The 27836-nt window shown below is 34.8% G+C and overlaps 1 protein-coding gene across 5 annotated transcripts in view; it reads right to left on the reverse strand.

The window, feature by feature from the left end:
* Positions 1 to 27836, reverse strand: part of ZC3H12C (zinc finger CCCH-type containing 12C) — a 62085-nt gene that overhangs the window by 18959 nt on the left and 15290 nt on the right. For 4 of the 5 annotated variants that reach the window (XM_036220585.1, XM_016121125.2, XM_036220584.1 and 1 more), the window contains exon 2: positions 13956 to 14710. In XM_036220585.1, coding sequence (XP_036076478.1) covers positions 13956 to 14635 — 680 coding nt within the window. In that variant the 5' untranslated portion in view covers positions 14636 to 14710. Of the gene's footprint in view, positions 1 to 13955; positions 14711 to 19883; positions 21515 to 27836 lie in introns of those variants that run through there. The other variant, XM_036220583.1, reaches the window with a different exon arrangement.

Consider the following 27836-nt stretch of genomic DNA (forward strand, 5'->3'; position numbering starts at 1 on the left):
ACATATTGGTAGTTACAAAATGGTCATGGGCATCTAAAATATAGCATAGGGACTATACTCAGTAATATTGTAATAACCATGTATGGTGGCAGATGGGTTTTATCGGGTGATCCCTTTGTTAAGTTATATAAATGTCTGAAACTAACATGTCAACTGTAACTGAAAAAATGAAATTATTAAATAAAGAAATTTGTATCATACAGATAAAATCTTACAAAATGTTAATACATTAAAGATATAAGGTTCTAGTTCAAATATTAGTGTTGCCAATCACCGGCAAACCAATTAAAATTTTAATTTAAAAAATAATCCCATTTGTAACAGTAACAAAAACTAAACAAATCTAAAGATAAACAATATGCAAGAGATTTATAGAGAAAATATAAATAAAAAACCTTTATTCAAGGGCATAAGAGAAGACCTAAGGAAAAGGAACAATATACCATTTTCATGGATGGTAAGATTTAATTGATAAAGACAGCAATTCTCAAATTAATCTATGGTACAATAAAATTCCAATGAAGATCCTCAAAGGGTTTTTATGGAACTTGAGAAGCTGATCCTAAAATTAATATGGGGAAAAAAAAAAAAGGCCAAGAATAGTTGAGCAATTTTGAAGAACAAAAAAGAACTTCCCCATCAGGTAGCAACATAGTATAAAACTACAGAAATCCAATCAGTGTTATATTGGTACAGGCAAATACAAAAAAAAAAAAAAAGGAAATATGTAACAGAAAAGTGAGCCTAAAGCGATATACACATGTGTATATAAATGATAAAAGTGACATTACAAATGAATGAAGAAAAGAGACTATTCAACAAATAGTACTAGGACAATTGGTTATTTATATGAAAAAATACTTTTACCTCATTCCATACATAAAAATAAATTGCTTATACTTCAAAGATTTAAAAATGTGAAAAGAAATCCTGTAAAACTTGGAAGAAATTATAGGAGACACTCATTACGATAGGAAAATACCACTTAATGAAGACATGGAACCACAAGCTTTATCAAGGAAGAGACTGGTACATTGGGGCACATAAAAATTCTTTATGCAAAAGATTCCACACAAAACAAAAATGCCACAGGCTGGAAGAAGCTATTTGCAACACATAGGACCAGAAGGCTAGTACTGAGAATATGTAACATACTCCTTCATATATCAAGAAGGGTAACCAGCTTTTTAATATTTTATTTTTAAAGCAAAAGATATGAACAGTGAATTCACAGAAGAGGAAATCCAAATGACCAAGAAACATGAAAAGATCTCAATAATGAAGAAATTCAAATTAAAGCCAAAATGAGAAATCATTTCACACTTATCAGACTGGAAACAATAAAGTCTGCAAACAGCAGATGTTGCCAAGGATGTGTGAAAGTAGGAATTCATACATTACAGGTGGGAGTGTGAACTGGCGTAACTATTCAGGAGAGCAATCTGGCAATTATTTATAAAGTCGAAGGTGTGTTTTCTCTAAAACACGGTATTCCACATCTAGGTAGAGTAAAACCTCACAGTAACTTGAAATCAGATTTAAGGAAGTTAATAGTTGGCTTTCATCCTCGGCTCAGCCTTAAATCTCATATGAGGGACAGGCTAATATCGTATCTTCTACAGGGGAGGGAAAGGTAGATAAGTGGGGATGCGCAGGGTGAGTCCCTGAGTCTCCAGGGCTTTCCCAGCCAATCTTCCCCTCATCGAGCCCCTCCAATGCCTGCTGTTGCCTTGGAAGTCCCTGCTGGCCAAGGCCAGAATCATCCCCAGTAGTGTTAAAGCCTGAGCAGACAACTATCAAGAGGTTCCAAACTGCCAATGGAACTTCCACAGACCAGCAGAGGTTGTGGGAGCCTAAACTTAATCTAATCTTACTGAGTGAGGCATATTGAAAAGTGTGACTAATCTTACATGCTTAATACAATATAAGGGGCATTCCAGGAGGTTCTGATACATAATTATAAAAACAGTAAGCCTGATAAAAAAATTATGAAAAACAGGATGTCAGAGTAAGCACAATGTGCCTACTGGTGCAAAAGAATCATCTGATGAGTTTAATAAAAAAGTAGGCTATTTAAGAACTGTAGCTTTAATTTCATATAAAGAGATGAAAATTCATTACACTTCTGTAGCCACTTATAGGCCATATCTGCATGCATTCAGGTCCCCTCCCCCCCAACAGTAACAAAAATAGCTAATTCTATATTTATGAATTGGCATATTCCTTTGGGCCTTAATTTTTTATTTCGATAATTTGGTAATAAGGATGGTATATCTCAAGTGAGTCCTGTGCTGGGTGAATTTGTTGGAAGAGTTGGGCCACTTTTAATTAATTTAACTTAAACTGGAATATTAACAGATTTTTAGGAAAAACCACACTTGAAGTAAAAGGATTATTGGTGTCTCTGGATCTCAGGAAATAAGAATGAACTGAACAGTCATAAAGAAAGACTTAAGAAACTGAAAGCTCCCTTCTCCGCTGTTGTTCCTGCTCTTCCCTGCACCCTTCTTTGTTTGGTCTGGACCCTAGAAGGAGCTGATGACTTCTTGGATGGATGGCTCCCAGTGGCTTTAGGATCTTGGGATAACTTCCCTTTGGCAGAAAGGGAAGCGCCAGCCTTATTTGAATGTTTTCATATGGAATACACCCCCAAGATTTTCATGACACCCAATGTACAAAACACCTAGGGAAGCAGAAGTAATTAACAGGAAGGAACAGAGTCTGCAAATTTGGACAAAAGACATCAGGCTGGTGAATGAATGATTGCCTTCATAACTTGAAAAAAGGAGAAATAAAGAGTGAGGCTACGAAACAGCAAAATGAGACGGAAGCCACAGTGCCATTCAAACCGACTTACTTTCGTCTCAATGAGGGACATCAGCTCTATTCCTTTGGAGCTTAAGGGGCTCAAATGTCTTTTAGAAGCTACCCAGGACTGCTGGGTGGCTCAGATGTGGTAAGAGTGCATATGCCCTCATTCCTAGTCTATATCACCCATCTTAAGAATTATTTTCCAGGGCTTTGGGAAGATCTGCGAAAATGCATCGAGATACTCTACAGTGTGTTTTTAGTCCACAGCCCTATGCAGGAGGATGGACACTGGCTGCTGCATGGAGCGCTGCCTCTCAACTCTGCGGGACTAATAGAACAGGCATAATGCGGGCAAAGGATCACAGCTTCCCAAGGGAGTGCCATGGCCTCAGGCATCTCCTCCCACTGGGCTGCTCCTCATGCCTTGGGACACCTATTGTGGGGCACTGCTGATGGCAGTCCTTGAAACCTTTCAGCAGGCAACCTGAGAGAAACTGCAGTGCTGCTGCTTTGAGTCCCCTACTTGTTTCCATCAGTGTTTACTGAGGCATTTTCTAAATTAACAGGGATGGATTCAGGGGCAGATCAGAACAGACCCTAATCCTTTCCAGTTTTGTGGTAGCCCTGCTATTGGAATTCAATTGCAAGTGAGAAAAGGTATCTGGATGGCAAGGGCAGATAGTTTCTCACATCTTGGCAATCCGGTTTTGGGGAAAAAATGGAGAAAGATGAAGACAAAAACAAGAGTCGAGACTGCAGTGTTACCTGCCCAGTCAGAATTACTTACACAGGGAGCTAACTCTTTTCTGGGAACACCAACAAATAAGACAGGCCTCTAATGAAAAGTCAATGTCACTACTGTAAGAAGCCAACACATTGGAAAGAGGAATGATGAAAGAGACTGAGCAAGAGCAAGAGATGCAACACAACTATGAAGCTTTACAACCTCCATTGGGAGACTCTTCTCCCCAGGAAATCATACAGGAAATAACTAGCAAATGATGCAAAACAACATAATTGGAGAGCCTCAAAGCTGGGATTGAGGTAACCTGACATCTTTTCCCTGTCTTAATCTCTCCCTATTCAATCTTATAAAGCCTGGAGCCATGTGTTCTGCAATTTCTACTGAACTTTCTTGCACTTCCTGAACAAGGAAAACATACAAGTTGTGGGATCTCTGGACAACCTTTCTTCTCAGGTTCCTAAGCAAATCGGTCCTCTGTTAGAGGAATATGCCACTCTTCTTAATGCTGTTGATCTGCTGGGAAGAGACCTGCTGTATAAACTAAGGGCTACCACATTCTGTTGTCCAGGTAGTGTTTTTGAAGCTCCTGGGAGACAAGGCACCTGAGTCAGGGAATATGTGCTTATCTACGCCGACAGTAAATATGTGGAGGGGGTCTGCTATGCTATGGGCCAAATTTTGAAGAAGAGAGGCTAACATCAGTGGCACCTAATATACCAATGGGAAACTAATGTTGATTTATTAGATTAACTGCAACTTTCCCAAAAGATTTCTGCAATTCACTGTAGAGCTTATACCAGATAACAAGATGAAATTAATTTGCAGACTGAGCTGTGAAAAGAGCTACTAAGGTTTGGACTGGGGTGACTAAAGCCCCGTTACTTCTATTACTTTTTCTTTTTTTGTTTTGCCTTTTTGTTGTTGTTTCTTTTCTTTCTTTTTTGAAGCTCCATTTCTTCTATCTAGGGACTCCCACTCACAGTTTCAGACATAGTCAACTCCCCATGAACTATGAACTAGAAACTGGAAACCAAGGGAAGCTAAATAAATACAGATTATCTTGATTTTTTAATACTTTCATTTTTTCACACACCCAATATATCTTTAATTAGTCTGTAAATTTTGTCTTATATTGAATAGGTTTATCTTCAACTTATTCATAAATACTACTGTAACTAATTTGAAAAGCACATAAGTTCTACTTTTCTGTTTTCAAGAGAAGGGCATTTCCATAAATAGTAAAAATATGATATTTGCCACATCTTATAACAACACTAAATATACTTCCCACTGGAGAGCTGAAGTACACTTGTTTATTAATGTGCCATTAAAATAGTCACCAATGGTTAACAGATTATAAAAGTGTATTTTGTAATGCGGAAAAAAATGCAGGGAATGACATATTTTAATGTAGTCTGCTTCAATATGGAACCTAGAAGAGGGGGACAATGGGCCAAGTAGTCCATTTGCCATAAACTACAAAACGTAAGTTCACATATTACACTTTCTGAAGCAAGATACATGTCATTAACTAGGTTAACCATAGGATAGGAAGGGTAATTTTAAATAACTGTTATCTTTCAGTGGTAGACATGAGGAGCAATTGAAAATATGGAGAAACTTAAAAAGGGAATGAAGTAATCTATTAAAGGGGACAGCCTGTTTTTATTTTTCATGGCATTGGAAAAAGGGGAGAACAAAGATGTCCTTCTTCAATTATCTTCTTTCCTCAAATCTGATTTTGCTATAGTTTGAGTATTTGACTGGAATTAACAAATTACTTATAATGTTATACAGAACCTTGAAAATCGCAGGTGATTTTTACTTTTTATATTCCAAAATTTATATAGCAAATATATTATTTATATAATCAAGGGAAAGCTATTCTTAAGGAAGTCTTTCCATAATTCATCTAAAATCTAATTATAAAAATTATACCTAGAATGGTACATGCAGTACTACTACCAACTATCATAATAGTATCAGTGGTACAATTACTTATATTACCACTAAGTAGAGATGGCTTTTGATGAGCAGGCCAAGACAGCAGTGAAAATAATACTATTTGGAATCAGAAAAAAGTTTAAGCATTTTCTTCACTACTTTCCTGTGTAATCGTGGCCAAGGTACTTATTCTGAACCTCAGTTTTCTCGTATTTAAAATGGAGATAATCCCACTGATCTTATAGGGCTGTAACGACTGAACAAGGTCAAATTCATAAAGCACCTAGAAGATTGTCTGAACACAGGAGGTTTCAACAAATATTAGTTCCTTTAATTTCTCACATCCCTTTAGTCCTAATTTTTATAAAATGGAAAGAAAGCTTGCTTTGGAATGAAAATAAAACCAAAGCCATAAATCTTTAATCTTACCACTGATAGTAAATTATGATTTTTAGAGCAATGTATTTCATGTGTGAAGAGCACTAAACAGTTTGTTTTTCAAAGAACCAAAAAGAGATCAAAGTAATCAGGGAACTCAAAAAGATAACCAATTGCTTTTTAAAAAATAACCTTCTACATAACATCCTTTATTTCAATAAAAACTTGACTTGTAAGTTTGTTATACCTTCAACTGGAAGATTCGAATATGATTACAAAACTTCTAAGATTTAAATGGGTTATTACATCAAGCTACCCTATGATGATAAGGATACAAGTTATCAGCGTTTGTCAGTGATGTACCTACAATTAAAAATAAGAGTGGAACCTATGACTATGCCATCCTGACCGTGCCGGATTCTGTGTGATTTCAGAAGCTAAGCAGGGTCGGACCTGGTTAGTACTTGGATGGGAGACCACCCAGAAATACCAAGTGCTGTAGACATTAAAAAAAAAAAAAAAGAGTAAAAACTATCCTTTTAAATTAGAAAACCATATTTGAATCTTTAGTACTGAGGTCCTTCAAGTTTAGATATTTTTAGCTTAATTATGTTACAGAAAGTCAGGGTACATGGACATTAATCACAGAATAACAGTAATATATTAAAAATATTTATTAAACACTAAATTAATATACCCCAGTGCTCATCAAATATTTGATGACTTTATTTTATTTTTTTCTCAATTTTTAGCCATGATAATACATCAACCATGTTGCACACTTGAAAATACATTTTAATTTTGAAGAACTCTTTAAAATGCCTTTAAGATCTTCCTTAATACATTTTCAATGTCTGATTGTTAAAAAAAAAATTCTCTTACATCTATTTTATGTTCCTTAAGCAGGGAGAAAGGTATGTAGCTGGATATCGTCTTTGACATGGAAATAAGAGTATTAACTTCCTATTATTGTTGTCTAATTAAATTTTATTTTTTTTTGAGAACCTATTAATTCCATGTGCTGACTCATGGGTATCTAGAATTTTTTCCTTTACATTACTGAAGCCTCATAATGATTAACTGATGCCTATTTTGTCACTCTTCTAGCTACTCAACTTTACTATCTGATTTCTTTTCCAACACACAAAGATCACTTTGAAACAAAACCTAGTTGTCCTAATGCTAAGCACTGAACATTCCACCAGAGAGCTCAATCCAGGCCCCCTTGTTACAGATCACTGAATCAGTGTTTATCAAGTTGTGTTCCAAACAGAAATTTCATAGTGTGGTTCAGAGGCCCTTCTAGGGAGGGAGCAGGGAAAGGAATTTTTCAGTGGGAAACACAGCACACCTATGTTCCCCGATTCAAACAGAACTCTGCTTTTGTTTTGTTTTAATAACTGGGCTTCCGTGCAATATTTGCAGGATTGTACTGTTTTAAAGGAAAAGTCTGAAAAGTCACTGATTTAGGATAATGAAAATATTTGACATCCAAATTACAATATGTCTTAATATAAAATAGACTACTATTACCCTCCAGTTGCTTATAGGCATTGCAGTGTGGCAGAGAGCAAGTTTTCAGAATGTGAAAGGGTAAGAAAAAGGGAAGGAGAAAGATTTCTTTGACTTTATAAGGTCCATAATTTGAAGCCAAAGTTAATAATAGTAAGTACATCTAGCTAACCCAGATTCAAAGGAGTAATTAGTCCAAAGATGGTGAAGAGTACATATCTGTTAAGCAGATGTGAAAATGTCTTTGATAATCACAAAAGTAGAAAACATCGACTCTAATCATTTTTCCCTATTTTTGATAATTCAGTAACTTTTCCCATTTCTTATCATTGCTAACACTAGTTAGTTGAACTGTAATTAACTTTATTCATACGTAATAGGATTACTGATGTCGCAGTTTCCCAGGTTCTGGCTGAAACAAACACCTTTGCGATAAGAGAAGTTTATTGGCCATTGGTCTCCTGAAATTCATCATTGATGACAACTAGAATTATGTACTTTAGGTTATAAAGAAATGCAGTGGGCTATAACTAATATTTGTCAAGACTCCACGTGAGATAATTATAAAGAACAGGAAAAAAACTAATTCTCATTCTTTGATTCTTTTCATAGTCTCTAAGGATTTCCTTTAAAACAGTAAGAGAAATGTATACCACCAACTAACCTGCAAGTAATACTTAGGACAGTCACCTAGAGAGAAATTAAGCTGTCCTTTAACCCTTTTCCTGTTTAGAAAAAAGAAGTACAGCTTGCTGCCAGCGTTAATTTAACATCATGCATAGGAATGCTATATTTTCTAGGATTTGACATTTTCAGCGACCAAGAATTACTATATTTAGTAAATAGAAAGACCACTACTAAAAACAGAATTTCATAAATATAATGATGTCATTTGTTTCCAAAGACTATCCAGATACTAGAGCGATGTTAAAATAATAATAAAAGCAAGTGATTTCACGGCAAACTTTAGCGGTAAGGTTAGGACTGTAATCTGCAAGTTATTTTGGGGTAAATGCTGCAGCCACAAGCACCACCAATAAGTATTCTCAGGGCAAACAGGAAATAGGTTAATTAATATTAAGCCCCTATTAAATTGAGAGGCTATCCAACAGAACTAGAACATGAACCATATATGTATTTTAAAAGCTCTAGTAAAGCACATTAAAAAAGTAAAAAGTTGAAATTAATTTTAGTAATATATTTTGTTTTACTCAATGTATCACAATATCATTCTAACATATAACATAAAAGTAATTGCTGTATTTCACATATTTTTATAGCTAAGTTTCTGATACTTCACAGAATATCCCAATTTGAACTAGACACATTTTAACAGTTTAGTCACCATATGTGGCCAGTGGTTGCCACGCTGGGTCACACAGGTCCACCGCACTTAAGTTTGATAAACTTTTGTTGAGGGACCAAAAACAAATTTGAATGAACTCTGGCAATCAACAGTCTCCTATACCCTAAACTGAACACTTAGACTGGGTGTCCAAGAGGATTTTAATAACTGTTAAGTCAGTGTTGTACTTCAATGGTAAACCAGTAAAAGCACATCAAACACACCAAACAACTGTAGGCAAATTTTAGAGCCTAGGCAAAATGGTCTTTAATATTCAAATTTACATTGAAGAGTTCTCAATTTCATATAACTTCACAGACCAGATTAGAATCATGAAAGTCTTTGTGCTTTTTAAAAGATTAATCCGAAGCTTAAATCCTATTTTTTACAGACTGCCAAACTGGTTCTATTTTATAGATTCATGGGCTTAGTCCACCGTTCTTGATAGAAAGGAAGGTTATCAAAACTTATTTTTTCTGTTTATATTCTGATTCTGAAATCTGTATCTGATTTCTGTTCAAATTTTAAGAAAAATGACTTAAAGGATTGACCTGGACTGCTTTTCTACATCTCAGTTAACACGTGGATTTGTACTAACACCAGCTGGTTTCTAACAGGACCCTTTTTTCGGGGTGGGGCGTAAATTGTCAAGCAAATGGTTGTTTTATTTCTCTACTCTATACCATTTGATTGGAAAGCAATGACATTCTTATTTCATCTTTTTATCCAGGAGTTGCCTACAATTTAACCTTTGCATATATTTTCAAATGTAAGTCGGTCTCTTTGTTTCTAGTCTTAGTGCTCAAATCCTCTAAATTTCTCTGCAGTGATCTTTCTTAAAGGCAAATGATATGCCACTTTTCCCTTGATTAAATTCTTTTGGTGGTTCCGTATCACTAAGACAGAGGCAATACAAACATGAATCCTATGGGCTAAAAGTGGTCCACCTGAGATTATTAGCAAAGAAAATATTTGTTCTTATACTCTGCACATTTACCAATAAGGCCTACCCACTAGCCAGGAGATCTAATCTACTCCAGACACCTGGGTTCTATGACCAAGATAGGAGGCTCATAATGGGGGGTCGTGGCAGGGATGAGTGGTGGTAGAATTTTACAACATTTGTTTATATCAAAAAAAAAAGACTGGTATGTCCAGCTTCCATTCTCCTTGACAGAAGGATTTGTGCTACAACACATTGTAGAGGTAGTGATGAGGCTCTGGGTTTTTCCTTATTTTATATAATATTGGGCAGAAGCTAAGAATATAAAGATATAGTTGATTTTAATGAAGTCAAGTGATTAGGTCATGAAAGTACACTGAAGAAATCAAGGACTTTTGGGAATCAAAGGGACTCCAACCCATTCAGATGAAAAAAGAAGTAAAAATCATAGAGACATAAGTCACTGATAGAATCATAAAGAAATGTATTTGGGAGAGGAAAAGCTGAAAAAGTTACTTGCCAATTATAACTGGAAAAAGGACCACTATTAGACCACTTAATCAACTGGTAATGAGATGGATTTTGTCTATTGCTTACAACGTTAGACTTACCTTAAATTGTGACCTGGTGTTCCTATACATAAAGACTGACTTTTTCATATGGCATAAAATGCCCTTTAAGATATGTCCCAGTGTCTTATCAGATAAACCTCATTTTTCACTTCCTATCTATTTTTATAGCTTTGCGCAATTCCCGCACATCATTTCCTAGGCTTCAAGAACTCCACACACTTTACTTGCCTGATCATTTAAGACCCAGAGAAAGTGTTATAAATTTTGTGTTATCAGTTTCATGGCTAGCATTTAAATAAAACTAAACTGTATACATCTTAATAGTGAACAGACCTGCCTAAGAGATCAGAAAGGAAATAAAATAGTACACTATTCTTAACCCACTTCCGCATTTACTTATAGTTTATGATTATATGTATACACTTATAAATCTAACAAAGCTTTTATATAAGTAGGAAATTAATCTCAAAAGTAAAAGTGTATCATATTTCATGTAACATGAAATAGGTAAAATATCTCTGCATTTCTGTTAAATTAGGACTTTGGATTTGAAATAGGCATTTTTAAATGACTTTGCTACTTTATGTAGGTCTTATAAATAGAATATAAAAATTTATTATGAATTTTCATGAGTTCTGGTACTTTCGAAGTTATGGATGTGGTACAACCTTTCGTTGTGACTGACAGTATAATGCTGCTATAATAAAAATTCTCTGTCAACTTCCTCTATTCTGAAATGCCTGAAATATTTCAATTAAGGGTCAGGTTAAAAAATATGATGGAGAGAAGAACTGAATCTGCAATGTCCCATCTTTATAGCAAGGGAAACAGGACAGTGCCAAAATAGTGTAGGGGTCCAAGTTTGTTTTCATATCTATATAAGAATAGATTTGAAATGCCTTAAATATACAACCCATAATTAAATTAAAGTTTTCCTGTGGATAATTTCACTGTGTGGGATGAGCAACAGTTTTATGTAAATTTCCCATTATAAAGTACTATTGTTTGTTTCCTTTGAGAACTAGGTTTCGGTCATGTGAAATGATGTCAGGCTGATCCAACTGTGACATCATTTATCTAAATAATGTCCTTCTTAAAAATTAATTTCTGTGGGCTCCAAGTTTTATAAATCTCATACTGTTTTTTCCCCTTAAAGGCTTGCATTTACCTACAGTGCCAAACTGTCTGCTTGTGTCTTTCCTGTCTCCTCCTTCAGAACTTTGCTTCAAAAATTAAACTCACATGCTCTGTTCCTCTCTTGTGGAGACTATCTCCAGCCCCTCAACTTACATAGTTTCATTCTTAAAAGCTAAACGAAACAAAATCCTTTCCCAACTCTTCATTCTCCTCTTTCTTCCTTTTCTCTGTCAGTTTTCTAGAATAACAGTCTAGCTCTATTCCTTTTCTTGGCATCCTGTAGTCTGGCTTCTATCTTTAATAACATATGGCATTCTTGAAGACAATGACTTCCTATATCCTCTGATCTTTTTTCAGCACAACCCCCAGGGTATTTTCTCCTTAAAGCCTCTCCTTCTTTCAGTATGATGACATCTGTATGTCTCTTGGTTCTTCTAGCACTATGCTTTTTTTTTTTTTTTTTTTTTTAAGACTAGTGTTTTTCCTACTACTCTTTCTCTGGATCATCAGTTTCTTCTACCTCCCAAAATTTAGATATACACACTTTTCATCTTGAATAGTTCTCAACACAGGCTCTGTATGAGAAATACCTTGGCACTTAAAAAAATTATTATTTTGGTTCTACCATAGCACCACTGAATCAGATTTTCCAAGAGTAGAGCTCTGGAAGATGTGTTTTTTAAGAACCCTTCTGGTGATTTTGATATATGGCTATGGTTGTAGGTGTTCTGCTAGGACCTATTACACCATCCCTCATTAGTCTCTTCCTTGGTGAATTCATGGCACTTTGGCCCCCCATATTATCACTCTGCTAGGGTAATTATTCACTAATTTTGGATTATAATGAGGAAAAACCAGTATGTAGCTAAGTTTGGAAAAGATTAAACAACAGAAATTAATTTACTGAAGGAATTCTCAAGGCCATATGTACACATCATACCTCTATAATTTTTAAGGCCCTCTTTACGCTATTAAAAGGGTTGTTTGCATCCAAACTGATCTCCTATAATCCACTTTAAACTTCACTGTCAGATTATCAGATAAGGCATAACTCTACTCTTGACATTCCCCTCCTCAAAACTCTTCAATTACCTTCGGATTAGAGCCAAGCTTAAATTCTCTAGCCTGGCGTTCAATGACTTAGAAGATTTGGTTTGAACCTTTTCAACTTTCTTTTTTCTTTAGATGATGAAAAGTGTAGAGACTTTGAAGTCTAATATAACTGGGTCTGAATTGTGTTTTACCTTGGGCAAATAATTTAAATCCTACAAGTCTTATTTGCTTATAAATGCAAGATAATACTGCTTCCACCTGAAAAGATTATTTTGAAGACAAGTACGTTCTTTGCACACCCGATGTAGAAGTACTTGTTATCACCTACTAAAGCAGTGGTTCTCAAATTTTGGTATGCATTATTATTAGCAGGGATACTTCTTATAAAAGAGGATACCTGGGCTATACCTTCATCTGGACTTGGTAGGTCTGGGGTATATACTTCATAGATCTCTAGAACTATATACTGTCCAATATGGCAGCCACTAGCTGCATGTGCTTACTGGGAGGGCTAGTATGGCTAGTTTGAATTTAGATGTGCTGTAAGTGTAAGATGTCCAATTTGAAGACTCAATATGAAAGGAATAATCCAAAATATCTCATTAATAATGATACATCAGTTATATTATGCTAAACAAAAGATATTACCTTAATTTTACCTTTTTCTTTGAACTTTTTAATGTAGGTATAAGAAAATTTAAAATGACATATGCACCACACATTACATTATTCATTGAATAGCACTGTTCTACAATGTGGATTTTAAACAAGTGCCCCAGATGATTCTGGTAGGTACCTTCAGATCACCTTTTGAGAAACAATATGTGAAATTCGAAGCTCTCTGAAAGAAATGAAGGCTCATGTATCTTTATATTCTTACAGTGTGCTGAATATTGTGGGCAGTTAACTCTATAATACTAACTGAATTTAAATGCACTTTAAATTTCAACAATCAAAATACATAAAAAATAGTTCATTAGAAGTTTTGTTTTTTTCTCCCCAGTTCCTAAAAAATTATTTTTGAATGATAGTTCTTAAATGAAACAAGAATGTTAAACTATAGTTTTGATTTATTCTCAAATGCTAAAAACAGTTTATTTTCTAAAAGAAGTGTGGTCTTCCCCTATGGTTATTTGACTTCATGTAGAAGCTATATATCTGACTAAATTCCAAAACTGTTGACTATTATTATACTCAAGTTCTTCATTTAAAACTAGTGGCTAACATGGAATCAGGAAGATATGCTAACTTTTATACCATGGCAATATAGCCAGACTTGGGGGGGGGGGGCGTATCTGGGGAAAGGGGGGGTCTCTATTTAGGGATGAATGGGGTGAGAATGGTTGACTGCCCTGAAAATAGGGAGGCAAAAACTAAAAGACAAGATTAGAAACATGTAAGTTAAAGTTAGGATGCAGAATAATCTAGACTTTAACCACTGTTAGAAGAGAAAGTCACAAAATTATACATAACTTTTAAAGACTGGTAGTAGTCACTGAAGATCTTTCCACTTACCTCATTGCCACATTGCTGCCATCGATTACTATTGGTCTCAGATTTTCTCCATCATCTGTTACAATCTCTTGCATTGGAGATTCAGACCGCTGAGATTCCAGGGAAGACGTTTCCCTCATTATACTGTTAATTGTACTAACCGTTTGTTCAGGTTCGCTTTTATTTCCAAGTTTGACAAGTTCTCCCAAAATATCATTGATTAAAGCATCGGTACCAAGTTTGTTTAGCACGAGCTGAACCTGTTCTTCAGAATAACCTAACTTAAGTGCAAACTCTAGTTTTGTTTGGTATTCTCGTACTACATCCGGGGGTTTCTTCACTTCCTTGGATGTAGTCTGGGACTCTTCAGGTTTAAAGTCTTGCAAAATTTCACTGTGTTTGACTCTGTGAGGCTCTAAACAGGGAGACCTACGCAGTTGTCTGTGAGTCTTGGTTAATAAGCATGGCTCTACTGAAACGCTACTCAATTGTTCTGATTCATTATCAGAATTTGTGCTTTCTTCAGAGTCACCAGAGCTTGCATTCTCTTCAGACACCTCTTGTTCTTCCTTCCCAGAATTAACTTTATCCATTGTTGGTTTTTCTACCATTGGCCAAGGTGCAGATGTACTTAAATGTGGGTCAGTGCTCTCCACGTAAAGGTGGCCTAGGGCATGCCCCGGCTGATCCTTCAAGCCCATGAAGCTGTTATGTGCACTTGACTCCACTTTGCTGTTGTTTGTTCTGTATTCCTGAATGCAAAGCACCCCGTATTCCTAGAAAAAAATAGAAAATATTTAGAATTTCATATTTACTGTTTCACTTGTTTTAATAAACAAGTAGGAAAGAAGGACCAAACTACTGATTGATTACCTATTTGGTGTTTGTCTACATCCTCGTCCCTCCCTCAACACCCTTGCCAGACAGTATCGTGCTGTTTTTCAGATGAAGTTAGGAACTGGAAAGGCCATGTAATCTCTCCAAGTGAACAAAATAAATAAATAGCGAAACTGGATTTTTTTTTACTCAGTTTTGTCTCCAAAACTCATACTCTTCCCACTGTATCATGCTGCTTCTCAATCTTGATGGAAGAGATTTCTCCACGGTTAAAAGCCTATGTTTCTAGACTGACACATAGAACATGACAAAAAGCATGTTTCGATATGCTATAACGGGCTACGGATATTTTCTCTAAAAGAATTCATAAAAATCTGTAAAAATCCTTTTAAAGAGAAAGCCATGTGCAAAGGAAGGGAAAATTAAATGATTATTGTAAAACTATCATTAATTTGGGTCAGGCTTAACAATCTAAATACATTTCAAAAATAATTCTGGTACTGAGTTCATAGAGCACATATTGGACAATAGCCAACAAGGAATTATTAATTACAAAGCGAATTACATTCCTTTTAAGAAATGAATAGTTTTGCCCTAATAATCTTTATTTTGTGAATATTAAACATGGTATCAGAATACAATTTTTAACGTTACACTACCCTTATTGCCGGGGATACTACTGTCTATTTCATTCCAGGGTCAGGGAAATGTTTTCTTATTCTATGTACATTTATAGAAGTAGAGAAAAAAAATACTTCATATAAAATTAGCAGCTATAATTAGGGTACACCGAATACTGTTATCTTAATTTCTTGAATTTTATTGCAAAAATATTTCTATATCAGATAATTAACCAACCATTATTTGCATTTGGATAAAAAGTCATTTTTTTCTCCTGCTTTCCCATTACAGGAATGCTTTTACTCTTTAAAATACTTTTGCTGTTTTTCTATTTCCTTAAAATCTAGTGGTAATAACTGTTCTTTCTCTGCCAGGAACAGGTTAGCAAAATATTATTTTCTCTTGTGCTTTTATTTTAAAGGACTATATTCACATCGGTAGTTTACTTATTAAGGCAATTCCATTACTAATAATATTAGTAAGCTGGTGGTAGATGAATTTGAGACTGTCATAAAACATCTATTTACATAACCTAAAAAAGAAAATTGGAAAAACATATCATTCTAAAGCTCTTCAGTATCTTATTTACACTAGAAAGGAGCTATTCTATAAATGTTAATAGAAAATGCTTAGTGATTTTCTAAGTGATACATTTGAATGCATACTTGGTGAACTTATTAGACAGTAAAATATTTTTACATAATGAAATAAATTATATTAATTATGATAAATATTAGAGAGCACAGAAATCTTTAGCTTGATACAATACTTAAAATTCCTTCAGTGTAGAACTCCTACACGCTTCTGCAGGAGTTTCTTCAGGTTTTACCCCTTCATAAGCCAGATAACTTTAATATCATTGTTCTACTAATGTAGCATTCATTAGTTTAAAAAAAAATATCAAACTCTCCTGGCTCCTGATTGCACAACTGATAAAAAGAAATATTCCTTTGGAGGGCTCTAGATACATCTGCTGTATTATGAAGCTGTATCCATTTCAATTTTTTCTATTAATATGGATATGCATGAGCCCAATTATTTAGAATTAAAGGGATTTTGAAAGCAAATCTTCATACTCAGCAATTTATTAACTACTGTAATATACTGACACCAAAACCCAAGTAACAAATCATAACGGCCTCTTAATAAAAGGATACAGTTAAAAGGAAAATCTGCACTGTGGCCTTCATAGAGCTCCCACCAAAAGTATCTTAAACAAGGAAAGCCTATTGGAAGCTGGGCTGCCTAGCAACCAGAAGCTCGTTGCTAAGCTGCACTCTTTTAACATGCCATCATGAATGCTAGCACACTGAAAGAATAATTTGGTATGAACAAAAGCCTATAAAAGAGACTGGGACTTAAGTGCCTCTGGTTTACCCTCTGAGAACAATGCAGCTGCCAAACCAATCTGGAAGCTCCGACATCATTGTTCTGTAAACCCCACAATCTGCTCTGACTGCAGGAAGTGTATTTAATGGGCAACATTTTTGATCTCCCCTGAAAAGTTTGGGTTTTGCATAAGTGCTGTTGTGAGATCATTCAAGATAATAACTCAGAGACCAAATCCCTGAATTGAACTAGGAAATATTATTTTAATACTGAGCTGTGATGTTTTCCTTTTGGACAATTTCAAATAAGATAAATACTTTACGAAAAATAGAGCAGTGTGGAAAATTAGAATGAAATGTTATGTTTAAAGCACAAGTGAAATTCTTAATTCTCTCATTTTTCAAGGAAACAAAACCAAATACTGTAAGTTTTTAAACTGAAAATTATCCACCTTACAAAGGCATTTAAATCTTCTTATTCCACCTTCAGTCAAGTATAAAAAAAGTATATATGACACTATGTTAGTCTGCTATAAGTTATTATATGGCTATAATCATAAAATAGATAGAAAAATAGGATTATTTGTTGTTTGCTTTTTATGTTGGGCCAGTTAAAACTCTTCTCTACATGAATGTATTTAGTGACTGCCACACAACTTCACCTTCTCATAATTCATGTAATTTATATTTACTATTTAAACAAAAAGTCTGGAATAATTGGACTAACATGATTTTTAATACTGAGGATAAATGTAAGCTTGATTTAATCTACTTAAAAATTAACATCTAATTTTGCTGCAAAGTAATTTTTTTTCAAAGATTCTGGTTTAACTTTTTTTCATACCAACAGGCTTCTCTTCATCTCCCAGATTTCATTGGTTACCTCAGAGAAAGTTATTCGATGTCATTATTAAACAAGCAATTAAATAATTTTTAGTTCCTATAAATCAACAGACTAAATATGACATAGTGCAAATAAGGGCAAATGAGTTCAATGACCAGGCCTATAAACTGCATATATCTTCTCCACTACATAATACAAATTTGAAGAACCTGATTTGTATTGACTCGAATGGTAAAGATTTTTTTTAAAACTTTAGTCTCTAAAATAATTCCTTACCCACATGTAATTAGGGTAATTTAATATGGCACTTAAAAAAAAAGAATTTGGCAATATCTTGAAATCATTCAATACAAAATTAAATGTTGAGATTTAAAAACCGATAAAAGATTTTCATCTGCTGCAGTACTTGTTAATGTAATGTGTAAAACTTACAAGGAATTATAAGATATCTTAGGACAAAGAATAATATAAGATCTTTTGTTCAATGCCTTAAAAATGATCTATATAATTTTTAAACAAAAATATAGCAGACACTAATTACATCATAAAATATATTATTACATATGAGGTAGAAATTTTTTCTACTTAATTTTGAAATTATTAGACTTTTAAGTTTTGTAATTAATTGCAAGTGCAAATAAATCATCTTTAAGTTAATCAGCTATTAGCTAATAAAGGTAATTTTCCTCATTTCATGTAGAAGCAGCATAGACAAAGTTTCACAAAGTAGGTAAGAGTTTATACTGATAGTTATTAAAAAACTCCAAAAAATATGGCTTAACTTTTAAACTTCATATCAGCAATCCATTATAATTGGCCTTTACATAGTATATACATACTATATTCATGAACACAAAAATATTAAGCAAAAATACAATGGCCTGAAAAAAAGATTTCTACACTTAAAAGCTATGGATTCTCTCCAGATAGTGTATAACACTTAAACATTTTTCCTTGCTAAAGGCCTAATACATTAAATATCAAATAATACTGTTTGTTGAAAAAGGAGGAAATTTTCATGCTGATTTTATAGACAATGAAGAAGTGTTAATTGTTTTAATTGCTAAAAAGAAACTTTACATTAGCAGGTTAAGGACATAATGGTTATTTACTAGAAATCTGTTGCATACATACAAATTCCCTATTTAGTGATATTTTCTGAAAGTTCTCATTAGATGACCTGGGTAATCCATCTCAGATCCAGTAAAAATAATGTTTTATATTATAAAGAACCTCATATTAATCAGGAATATTAGAGCACAAACTTGTTAAATCAATTTATTTGTTTGTAATGTAAATCTACAATGCCATAAAGTGGGTTTTGGTTGTTACCCAAATGGTAATACTAAGAGAACAATGAAAATAAAATAATGAATATGTAATAAATACCTACTGCTGTAGTCTCTGTGTATTTAATTACCATTGTATTTCAGTGAGGGCTGTTGTCTGCATCCCTCTAGCTAACAAAGGAAGATGTCCCTTTGAACAGATTGGTTAATGCTCTAGGGCAACAGATGTCTACTGGAACTGCAGGAGACCAGCAACTGGTGGCCTGCCCATCTTCTGAAAACTTTCAATAGACTTATGCATATGTTCACACAATAGGGCATGTGGTAGAAATGAAAACCTCTTTTTAACCCTTGATGCTCTCTCTTTCCCTCTCAAGTGACAGATGAAAGTCTTTGTCTCCTCCTTTCCCCACTATAGAACTCCTGAAAGCAACAGCTCTTCAAATGACATCTTCAATCTAATATCTGAAACTAGTACAAGGAAAGGAAAAGGTGGGAGAGAAGAAATTTGAAACTATACATGAGTATTGAAACTGCTGACACAGCAACTGAATGCTCAATCATCACTGTTTAAAACAAGCTGTTGGAAACATCTACCTAAATCAATCCATCTTCCCAAGCTAGGTTTTTAAGACATGGAAAAATCTATCAGACCTTACTATCATTTCATAGCACCTAGGCCTGACAGTGACACCTTAAGAAACATAAGAAAGTGACAAGATAAAATCTAAATTCATAGTTCATCTAAATATCAGAACACGTTATAACTTATCTTTAAGTACCAAATGATTACATACCATGCCTGATGCCTTGCAAATGTTAATGAAGCTGTAATTATAAAACTCCAGAATTTCAAAATGTAAAAAATCTGCTTCACAGACATATTTTACAGAAAGAATTTAATTATCTGGTATTTTGGCACCATGTAATAATTTGTAGACTTTCGTTTGAGGTGCTTTCTATTTTATACAGAGTTCAAACTAATACTTTGAATATTTACAAAAATTTAACTTTCAAGGCAGATACTCACGTTAGCAGGAAAATGCAAAGACATTGGTTTCTGCAGCAGCTTCAGCAGGAACTCCTTAACACAATTTTAGCTGCGGACTTCCAGGCAGGCAAGAAGAACAATGAATGGTTGAACAGATGGAATGGCAATGTCTTTGCTTAACCTATTACCGAGTGGCACAACAGCCAATCGTAGGCCAGAAAACTCACAATTAGTTGGCCAGGCAGATGCAAGCCAACCTCAGCACCCTGCTACCAGGTTTTTAAGATAAGCAAGTTGATGTCATTCTTGGGGTCTGCCCCGGGCAGCATGTGTATTAACAAGGGGTGTGTGGCAACAATAGGCCATACAAAGCTGACTAGTAGGCAGCTGCTCTTTGAGAGCAGAGTCATTAGGGAGCAGGCTGCCAACAAGAAACACCTGGCCTGGGCAGACTTCAGTGTTTCCTCCTTGTTTTTAATGCATGAAACAAAGAAACCAATTATACTTTAAAGTAGTAAAAGTTTCATGTTTCCCAAAAGTTGAGGCTATCCTTTAGTCTATTAGCTTATTGTTTTTGAGAAATAAAGAAAATGAGGTGTGTCAAAGTAGTAACTAATGACTGCAGCAATCCCTTTTCTTTCATAAATGAGTTACTGGTGAAGGGAGACAGAAGGCATAATAAAACTATTTCCTTGGAAACACTGAGAAATATATAATATTTGTAACTTAGTTTGTTGCAAGACACCAAAATGGAAAAAAAAAGAGAGATGATGAAAGACTGCTAAAAGAAAAGACTTAAGACATTACAAACAAAATTGATTTTAAAAAGTTCACTGAAAGTTTAGTGTGGCAAGGTAAAATGAGTTTGGGCTGATGACTCATCTAAACTGTACATTTACACAAAACTAACTTCACTATACAATCATCAGAATAGCCATCTATGTATGTCAAATAGCGGTGTAAAATTCTTTTATGATGGATACTAATCATGTAAATAAAAGCAAAATCTTTATTATACCTGTTAAAAAGCATTTGAACTTCATAAAATTTATAAGATGTAATAATACTTAAATTCCAGTTCAAGAACTAGTTAACTTTATAAAGAAGAAATATTGCGGTATTTTTCAGATAAAGTATACAAAAATCAGCCATCTCAGTGAGGAAGCTTGTTATCCCTGATGTATTTGAGTTTCAGATTGCAGTATTTATAATGCTATGGAATAATTGCTATTGAGGGATGCCTAAGTTATATCTTGAGTGGCCTCTGATTATGAAAAATATTCAGTCAAATTTAAACATCATCAGATGTTGCGAGACTATCTCCCTACTAAAAAGGAAATCTAGAGCAGTCCTATTTAAGTGATGAAGTACACACACACATATCTTTTCATTCTAGTGCAAATTAAGTGTAAAGGGAAAAAGCTGCTCTTAAAATACAACTTTTTGATTTAGGCTAATTGATCCAGAGCCTAGGCTTTTCCTTAATAGAATCATGAACTCTAAAGTTACAGAATTTGATTAGAGCACTGCAAACAATCTAAATCCATCTCTCTTCACAAACACAGAGGCGACTCGCAATTAAGATCATTTGTGAATACTTGGAAAAATATAATATAGTTGGGATTCTTGGCCAGGTTCTTATTGTGCCCAAAAGTAAATGAGCTCTTCTCTGTTTAAAAAATAAGAGGAAGAAGTACTCTACATGACAAAAATTTTCCAGTCGTCTCAAAGAAAGCATTCCTTACGCCTATTAAAAGCCTAATAATTCTTGTTTCCAGTAAAAATTAAAACATAATATTGTAGATCAATTTTTCAATTTTTTTCATCAAAAGAGCTTCATATTTTATCGAAGGATGTCATTTTTAAAATGTAAGAAAATTTAAAAATCTGAAAATATTTAACTGAATGTAATTATTAGGTTGTGAATGTCAAACTAATTTCTAAATTAAGAATTATTCTTTTTTTTCTACTGAAGGTTACTGTAATGTTTTTGCAATAGTTAAGCCGATGGTCTAATTTCATAAGTCCATCAAAGATAAAGAATCTCGAATACTATGTAGTTTATAATACTGCAAATTATAAAATGAATTACACAGAATTCAAATTTTATCTTGGGTAGGTGTATGAACACTACGGGAATGAATAAAGTTATAGAATTTATCTTTTTCTTTTTTTTTTTTTTTGGTACGACGGTACTCCTTTTTGAAAATTCATGAGTAAGAGGGATCAACCCTGAAAGGAGTAAGAAAGGTAAATCAAGGCCACTAGTAGGGTTTAGTAAATGGACTTCTGGTAAAACTGAATTTGATTAAATAAGATAAAAGTGAAAAATATATATTCATACAAAGCAGTTATGACTAAAATCTAATAAAACTTAAGCTATGCACTGATTAGAGAGATCAATATTTATGGCCAATATTTAGAAATTCATATTCACATGTTTTTCTTTGGTACATCAAAAAGAAACTCTTTAACATGACTAGACCACCTTCTTTCCCTTGGGTTCTCTTCTATTTATCCCTTGCTACTATAGTTACTACTTCATAGCTTTAATTCAGTAGGAGGAATCTTCTAATTCCTGCCACTGTGAACACAAAGAATAAGAGAAAACTACCCAAGAGCTCAGCAGGAAGCTGATCTCTAGTACTGGATTAGGCTTTTTAGCAAACAGCAAATAAAGGCAGTGATCTGAAAAAGCTAATCAGATCCTGCTGTGGTATTTAGACTATATGGGTTGCTAGTACTGGATAATGTTAAGCACATTAAAACATCTGTAGGTGAAAACATGGCCCTACTCTGGTTTCTTAGTCACAGGTCCTCGTTCCCTTCCCCACTGCAGAACCAATACAAACGGCTGCACTGGCTCTGCTTTAGTCACTGCCATAGATGACCCTGCAGTTATGACAGTTGTTTTCTACAATACAAGACAGTGCAGTTTTAAGGGTATACTAAAATCTGTCGATGACAAGAGTCTGTCTTACATTTGAAACTTCAACTATCTGAGAAAACCTTATAAGTCTGCTGAGGTTTGCAAAATACTTGGGCTTCGATGGTGTTTGGTATCAATTCTCTTTGTCGGTGATGAGCCAAGCTGACTTCCTGCTACCTTTCTGCTATTATGGGTTTATTTAATACACAAACTCTTTCAATCCTAACAATAATCCCACGGAAGATTGTTATATTAGATTTTACCAATTAACCCCCAAAACTTACAAGGTTAAAATTTTAACCAAAACATTATTATTTTTGAGAGTAAAAAAAGTAACCAACAAAGATACCTAATTTAGATGCATGGTGTGAAAGAACACAGCAAAATAATTAGGCACTAACTCTGATCTCTGGGTTAATATATTTAGAAAGCCAGTTAGGCCAAGAGGGGAGCTTTTATGTATTTCATTTCCTTGGGCTTAGATTACTTTCGTTTATCTCCTTCCTTGAATACCCCTAAATACATCCTTGACAAAGTAATTTTCAATGATACCACTCTCACGTTTTAAAAAAAGTCCCAGCAGCAAATCACAAGGTCTGGTTCTATGCTTTGTTTTCAAGCCTCTTTCTACAAGCTGGATCACTCCTGGCCCAGTTATTTTACTTCTCGCTTCACTTAAAGCACATTACCGAAGTCACTTGAAGTGTTCTCTTGCACCATTTTACCTACCCAGCTTACATCTGCTATTCTAAGCCCAGTTCGAGGTTTATTTTCCTCATAAAACCTTCCTGGACTAGTCTAGCTTTTACTGATATCCATCTCCTTTGAATCTTTATAACACAAATAGTCTGTACTCCACAATACAGCACTGATTTATGAATGAGGCTGCAAGCTTACTGAGGGCAGAACCATTTAATCTTCCATAATCCACTTAGAGAAACCTATATGGCACACTTGCTGATTTACAGAAGACATGAGTGAAAAATATGACCAGTAAAAAAAGAAGCTCCTGCAAATGTGAACACAGGCATTCATACGAAAAAAAAAAAATGCTCCTCTGCTAGTTTTTATTTCTCCTTTGTCACGAGGTAAGTCTCAAAGAGCCCTTGGCTAATCTCAATGTTGTTACAGTCCTGATTCTGCCACTGGGGCTGCTTCCACCGTTCCAGGCAGCTGTAGAACTCAGTGAGCTCAAAACTCTCAGTGATGAAGGGTATTTCCTGCAGTTTCCTTATCTGGCTTCACCTTCCCACCTGGAGTGGCATCTGTTGGAGTAACACTCTGGGCCTCCCCCTCCTCACTTCACTTGAGGGTGACTTCTCTGATGGGTAAGTCTAAGTCTGGGAAGAGCAACTGTGTAAGCAAAGCCCAGCCCTTATACATTTCTCTTCAGCATCTGCCCAGGTACAGAGAGAACATGGTTGCTTTGCTCTTTGCCTTAGATTGGGTGGTTAAATCTAATTTAGGGGTTCAATATTACTAAGCCCTTTATGCTGTGATCGTCATTCATGTTATGTAATAGTTCTACCAAAAAAAAAAAGAGCTGCTATTTTGATGTCCATCTGCCTGGCTCCTTTGTCTATTTTTTCAACTGGTTCAGAACTAAAGCAGGAAAAAGATCACCCCCGACCCTCTCAAACAAGTTTCGACAATAAAGTCTTGTTATAAAGAACTATTAAGAAAAAAAGGTCATAAGACGACTTATATATGAACTCTAATCAGACTACTTTCAAAGTACATACGAAGGGATAAAGTAAAAAAGAGAAAGAAAAATTCTGTAACAAATGAAGATAATGCTCCTCAATGTCAAAATTCTTAGGGTTTGATTATGAAAATCTTTCAGTGCCATAATACTCAGAGCAGACAACCCTTGTCTTTAGGGTTCAGAGAGAAATACCAAAATACTTCACAAACACAGTTTTTCTTCCCAGTGGTTTAAAACAAAGGCACTTTTCTATAGTCATTTTAGGTGACAATATAACCCATATCTTTGGATGTCAAATATTTCCCAGTAATTAGTTTCCCATTCAGTTATTTTAAATAATTCATTAAATATCTTTTAAAAGATGATCTTATGTGCCATATTTTAAATACTCAGAGAACTAGGAATTTTAGAAAAGGGGGACAACTGACATCAAAAATGCTGATATAACGGATTACTAAAGCAACTGATGTATGGGAAAGTGACAGAGAAAATTCATGAGGAAAGAAAGGCCATGTATGATTTTAAAAGAAAGTACATATCATCCATGTTCAAAAAAGTTATAACTGAAACTTTGAGATAAAGCTAACCAAAAATCTGTAAATTTATGTATAATATATACAACACATTCCCAGAATTGTAACACAATTGGATGCTAGTTAAATAACTTTTTACCTCGTATAATGATAATATTTACATCATTATCGAAGTCTAGTTAGAATTCAACTCATCACTTCTGATTCCGCAGCATTTTATCTCCCCCTCTATAACATTCCTCACTTTCCACCTGGTGTGTGCTCATCTCTGCACATCATTATATCTTTAGGCTGCTTGTACTAGCTGATGGGGACATGTCTTTTTTGGGGAGTGCTACATAATTCTACTTAGCAAATGAATCCAAAACTATCTGACCAAAAGCATTGTTAAAAAAGTGAAATTGACAGATTAGGTTCTCAAGAATAATTGTATCAGATAGAGTTAAAAGAGGGCTCTATCATTCTCTGTTCTTAATGGTTTAGAGAGTGTAATAGTAGTGTAGTAATAAAGGAACTCAAGGAAAAATGAAACATGGTATACAGCAAATACAAAAGGAACTGCAAACCAACTATGACTCGATAAAATTCAGTTAACTGTAAGTATGGTCTAAATAGAAATTCTTATTAATAATCAAGATGGAAAATAGTTCCTTACATATGAATTCTTTTAAGATGGAAAAACGAAACGCTTTAGTTACTACTTCCAATGGCCCTTGTAGACTGATTTTAAATTACTACACACTACTGATTTTAGATCATTGTCCTGGCATTCAAGAAACTGAAAAACATTACGGCTAACAAAATGAATGGTTGTGTTAGTATGCTCAGTGAAATTAGTTTATAACAAAATCTTTCTTTAGAGTTCTATTCATATCAGAGGATGAGGTAATAATTTAAACATTAAATTTAGAATTCTGAGCATTTAACACGATTCCTTCTAAATACAAATCATCATGTACCATAATTAGTTAAACCTACAATATGAATCATCCTGAACAGCTGCCAATGCAATTCGACTGTAAACTCCAACAGGGCAGGGATTCTTGTGTTTTGTTTTCTCATATATCTCCAGCACCTAGCAGAGTGCCTGGCACACAGCAGGCACTTCTTAAATATGCGCTAAATAAATGATAGCGTTTCTGTATCTGGGCCAAAATCTCTTTTCCAGATATGTTCTTCACTTCCTTTCATAAAACCTACACTCCAGTCAAATAGGAGTTTATAGCAGTGGTTCTTTCAGTCTGGTTGCACACTAGAACCATCTGAGGGGTTCTAAAATGCAGTTTAGTGATACCAGAGTCCCATCCCTGGAGACGTTTATTTTTTTGGTCTGGTAAAGCTTGGCCACGCCAAGACTTAAAAACAAGTTTAAGAACACATGATTTAAAGTTTCCTCTAAAATACCTTTCTCCACAGCTTCACACGTTAAAAATCTTACCATGATTGAATTCAGCTGAAAACCCAAGTTTGCCAAGAAAACTTTCATGGAACAATATTAAACTTATCTTTGTATTATTTGAGTTTTGCACAGGGCCTGACATGGTTAGGACCTGATAAATATTTGAATTATTCTGGGAGCATGGCACATAGAAATTCAATAAAAGAATGATGTACAGTTGATTTTCATTATTCAGAGATTCTGTATTTCCAAATTTGCCTATGTGGTCAAATTTATTTATAACCCCCAATTAATACTTGCAGTGCTTTAGTCATTCCATAGGCATATGTCTATGCAGAGAGGAGAAAACTGTGACTTGTTCAGCTGAGGCTGGACAAAGTGAGGCTTTCCCTTCTTGTTTCAGCTGTCCTACTGTAAACAAGCATCCTAAAAAGGACTAGTGTTTTGCATTTTTTGTGCTTTCTATTGGTGAATTTGCAGTTTAATTGGCCCCCAAGCCCAGTGCTGAAACGCTGTCTATGACTCCTATTTGCAAGAAGGCATTGCAGAGCCTTATGGAGAAAATACGTTAGGTAAATTTTTAAGACATGAGTTATAGTCATGTTGGTTGTGAGTTCAAAGTTAAAGAATCAACTATATATATTAGTGAATCAACAATATATATCGACAATATACTTAAACAACAACACTTTTAACAAGGTTAGGTACTGCTTCATGAAAATGTTTTCACCAAGGGCTCTTCTAGGAGTAGTGGTTCAGTATTTGCAGAAACTTTATGAAACTACGATTTTTTTTTTTTTTAAAGAATCAACTATAATTTCTCCTTCCTGCAATCTTTACAGTTTCATTCAGCAAATGGGTACCTCCTAGTTGCAAGGCACTGGGGAGACAGCAAAAACAAAGCAAGTCCCTTTCCCTCACCAAGCTTAAAGTGTAGTGTAGTATAGGGGAGAAGGAGAAAATACAAATTGTAAATACATGTCAGGTGATAGTAAATGCTACAAAGAAACTTTGAATCAGGGAAGGCTTCTCTGATAAAGTAATATTTGTGCAGGTAGCTAAATCAGTGGTCCTCAATTCCCGGGCTGTGGACCGTTGCCAGTCCATGGCCTGTTAGGAAATGGGCCGTACATCGGGAGGTGAGTAGAGGGCAAGCAAGTGAAGCTTCATCGTGTATTTGCAGCCACCCCCCAGCGCTAGCATCACCTCAGCTCCACTTCTGATCACCAGGCATTAGATGCTCAAAGAAACTCTGGTCAGTTCCTGGTGCCAAAACGGTTAGGGACCACTGATCTAAATGAAAAGGAAATATGTAACAGGAAGAGAGAGGATTAAGTACAAAGCCCTCAGATGAGAATATGTTCATAGATGAGAAAGGTGGCCAGTAAGACAGGTGGTGAGTAGGCAAAGGGAGGAGTCAGAAGAT

Source organism: Rousettus aegyptiacus, unplaced genomic scaffold (genome assembly GCF_014176215.1).
Source record: "Rousettus aegyptiacus isolate mRouAeg1 unplaced genomic scaffold, mRouAeg1.p scaffold_m13_p_5, whole genome shotgun sequence".
Classification (NCBI taxonomy): domain Eukaryota; kingdom Metazoa; phylum Chordata; class Mammalia; order Chiroptera; family Pteropodidae; genus Rousettus; species Rousettus aegyptiacus.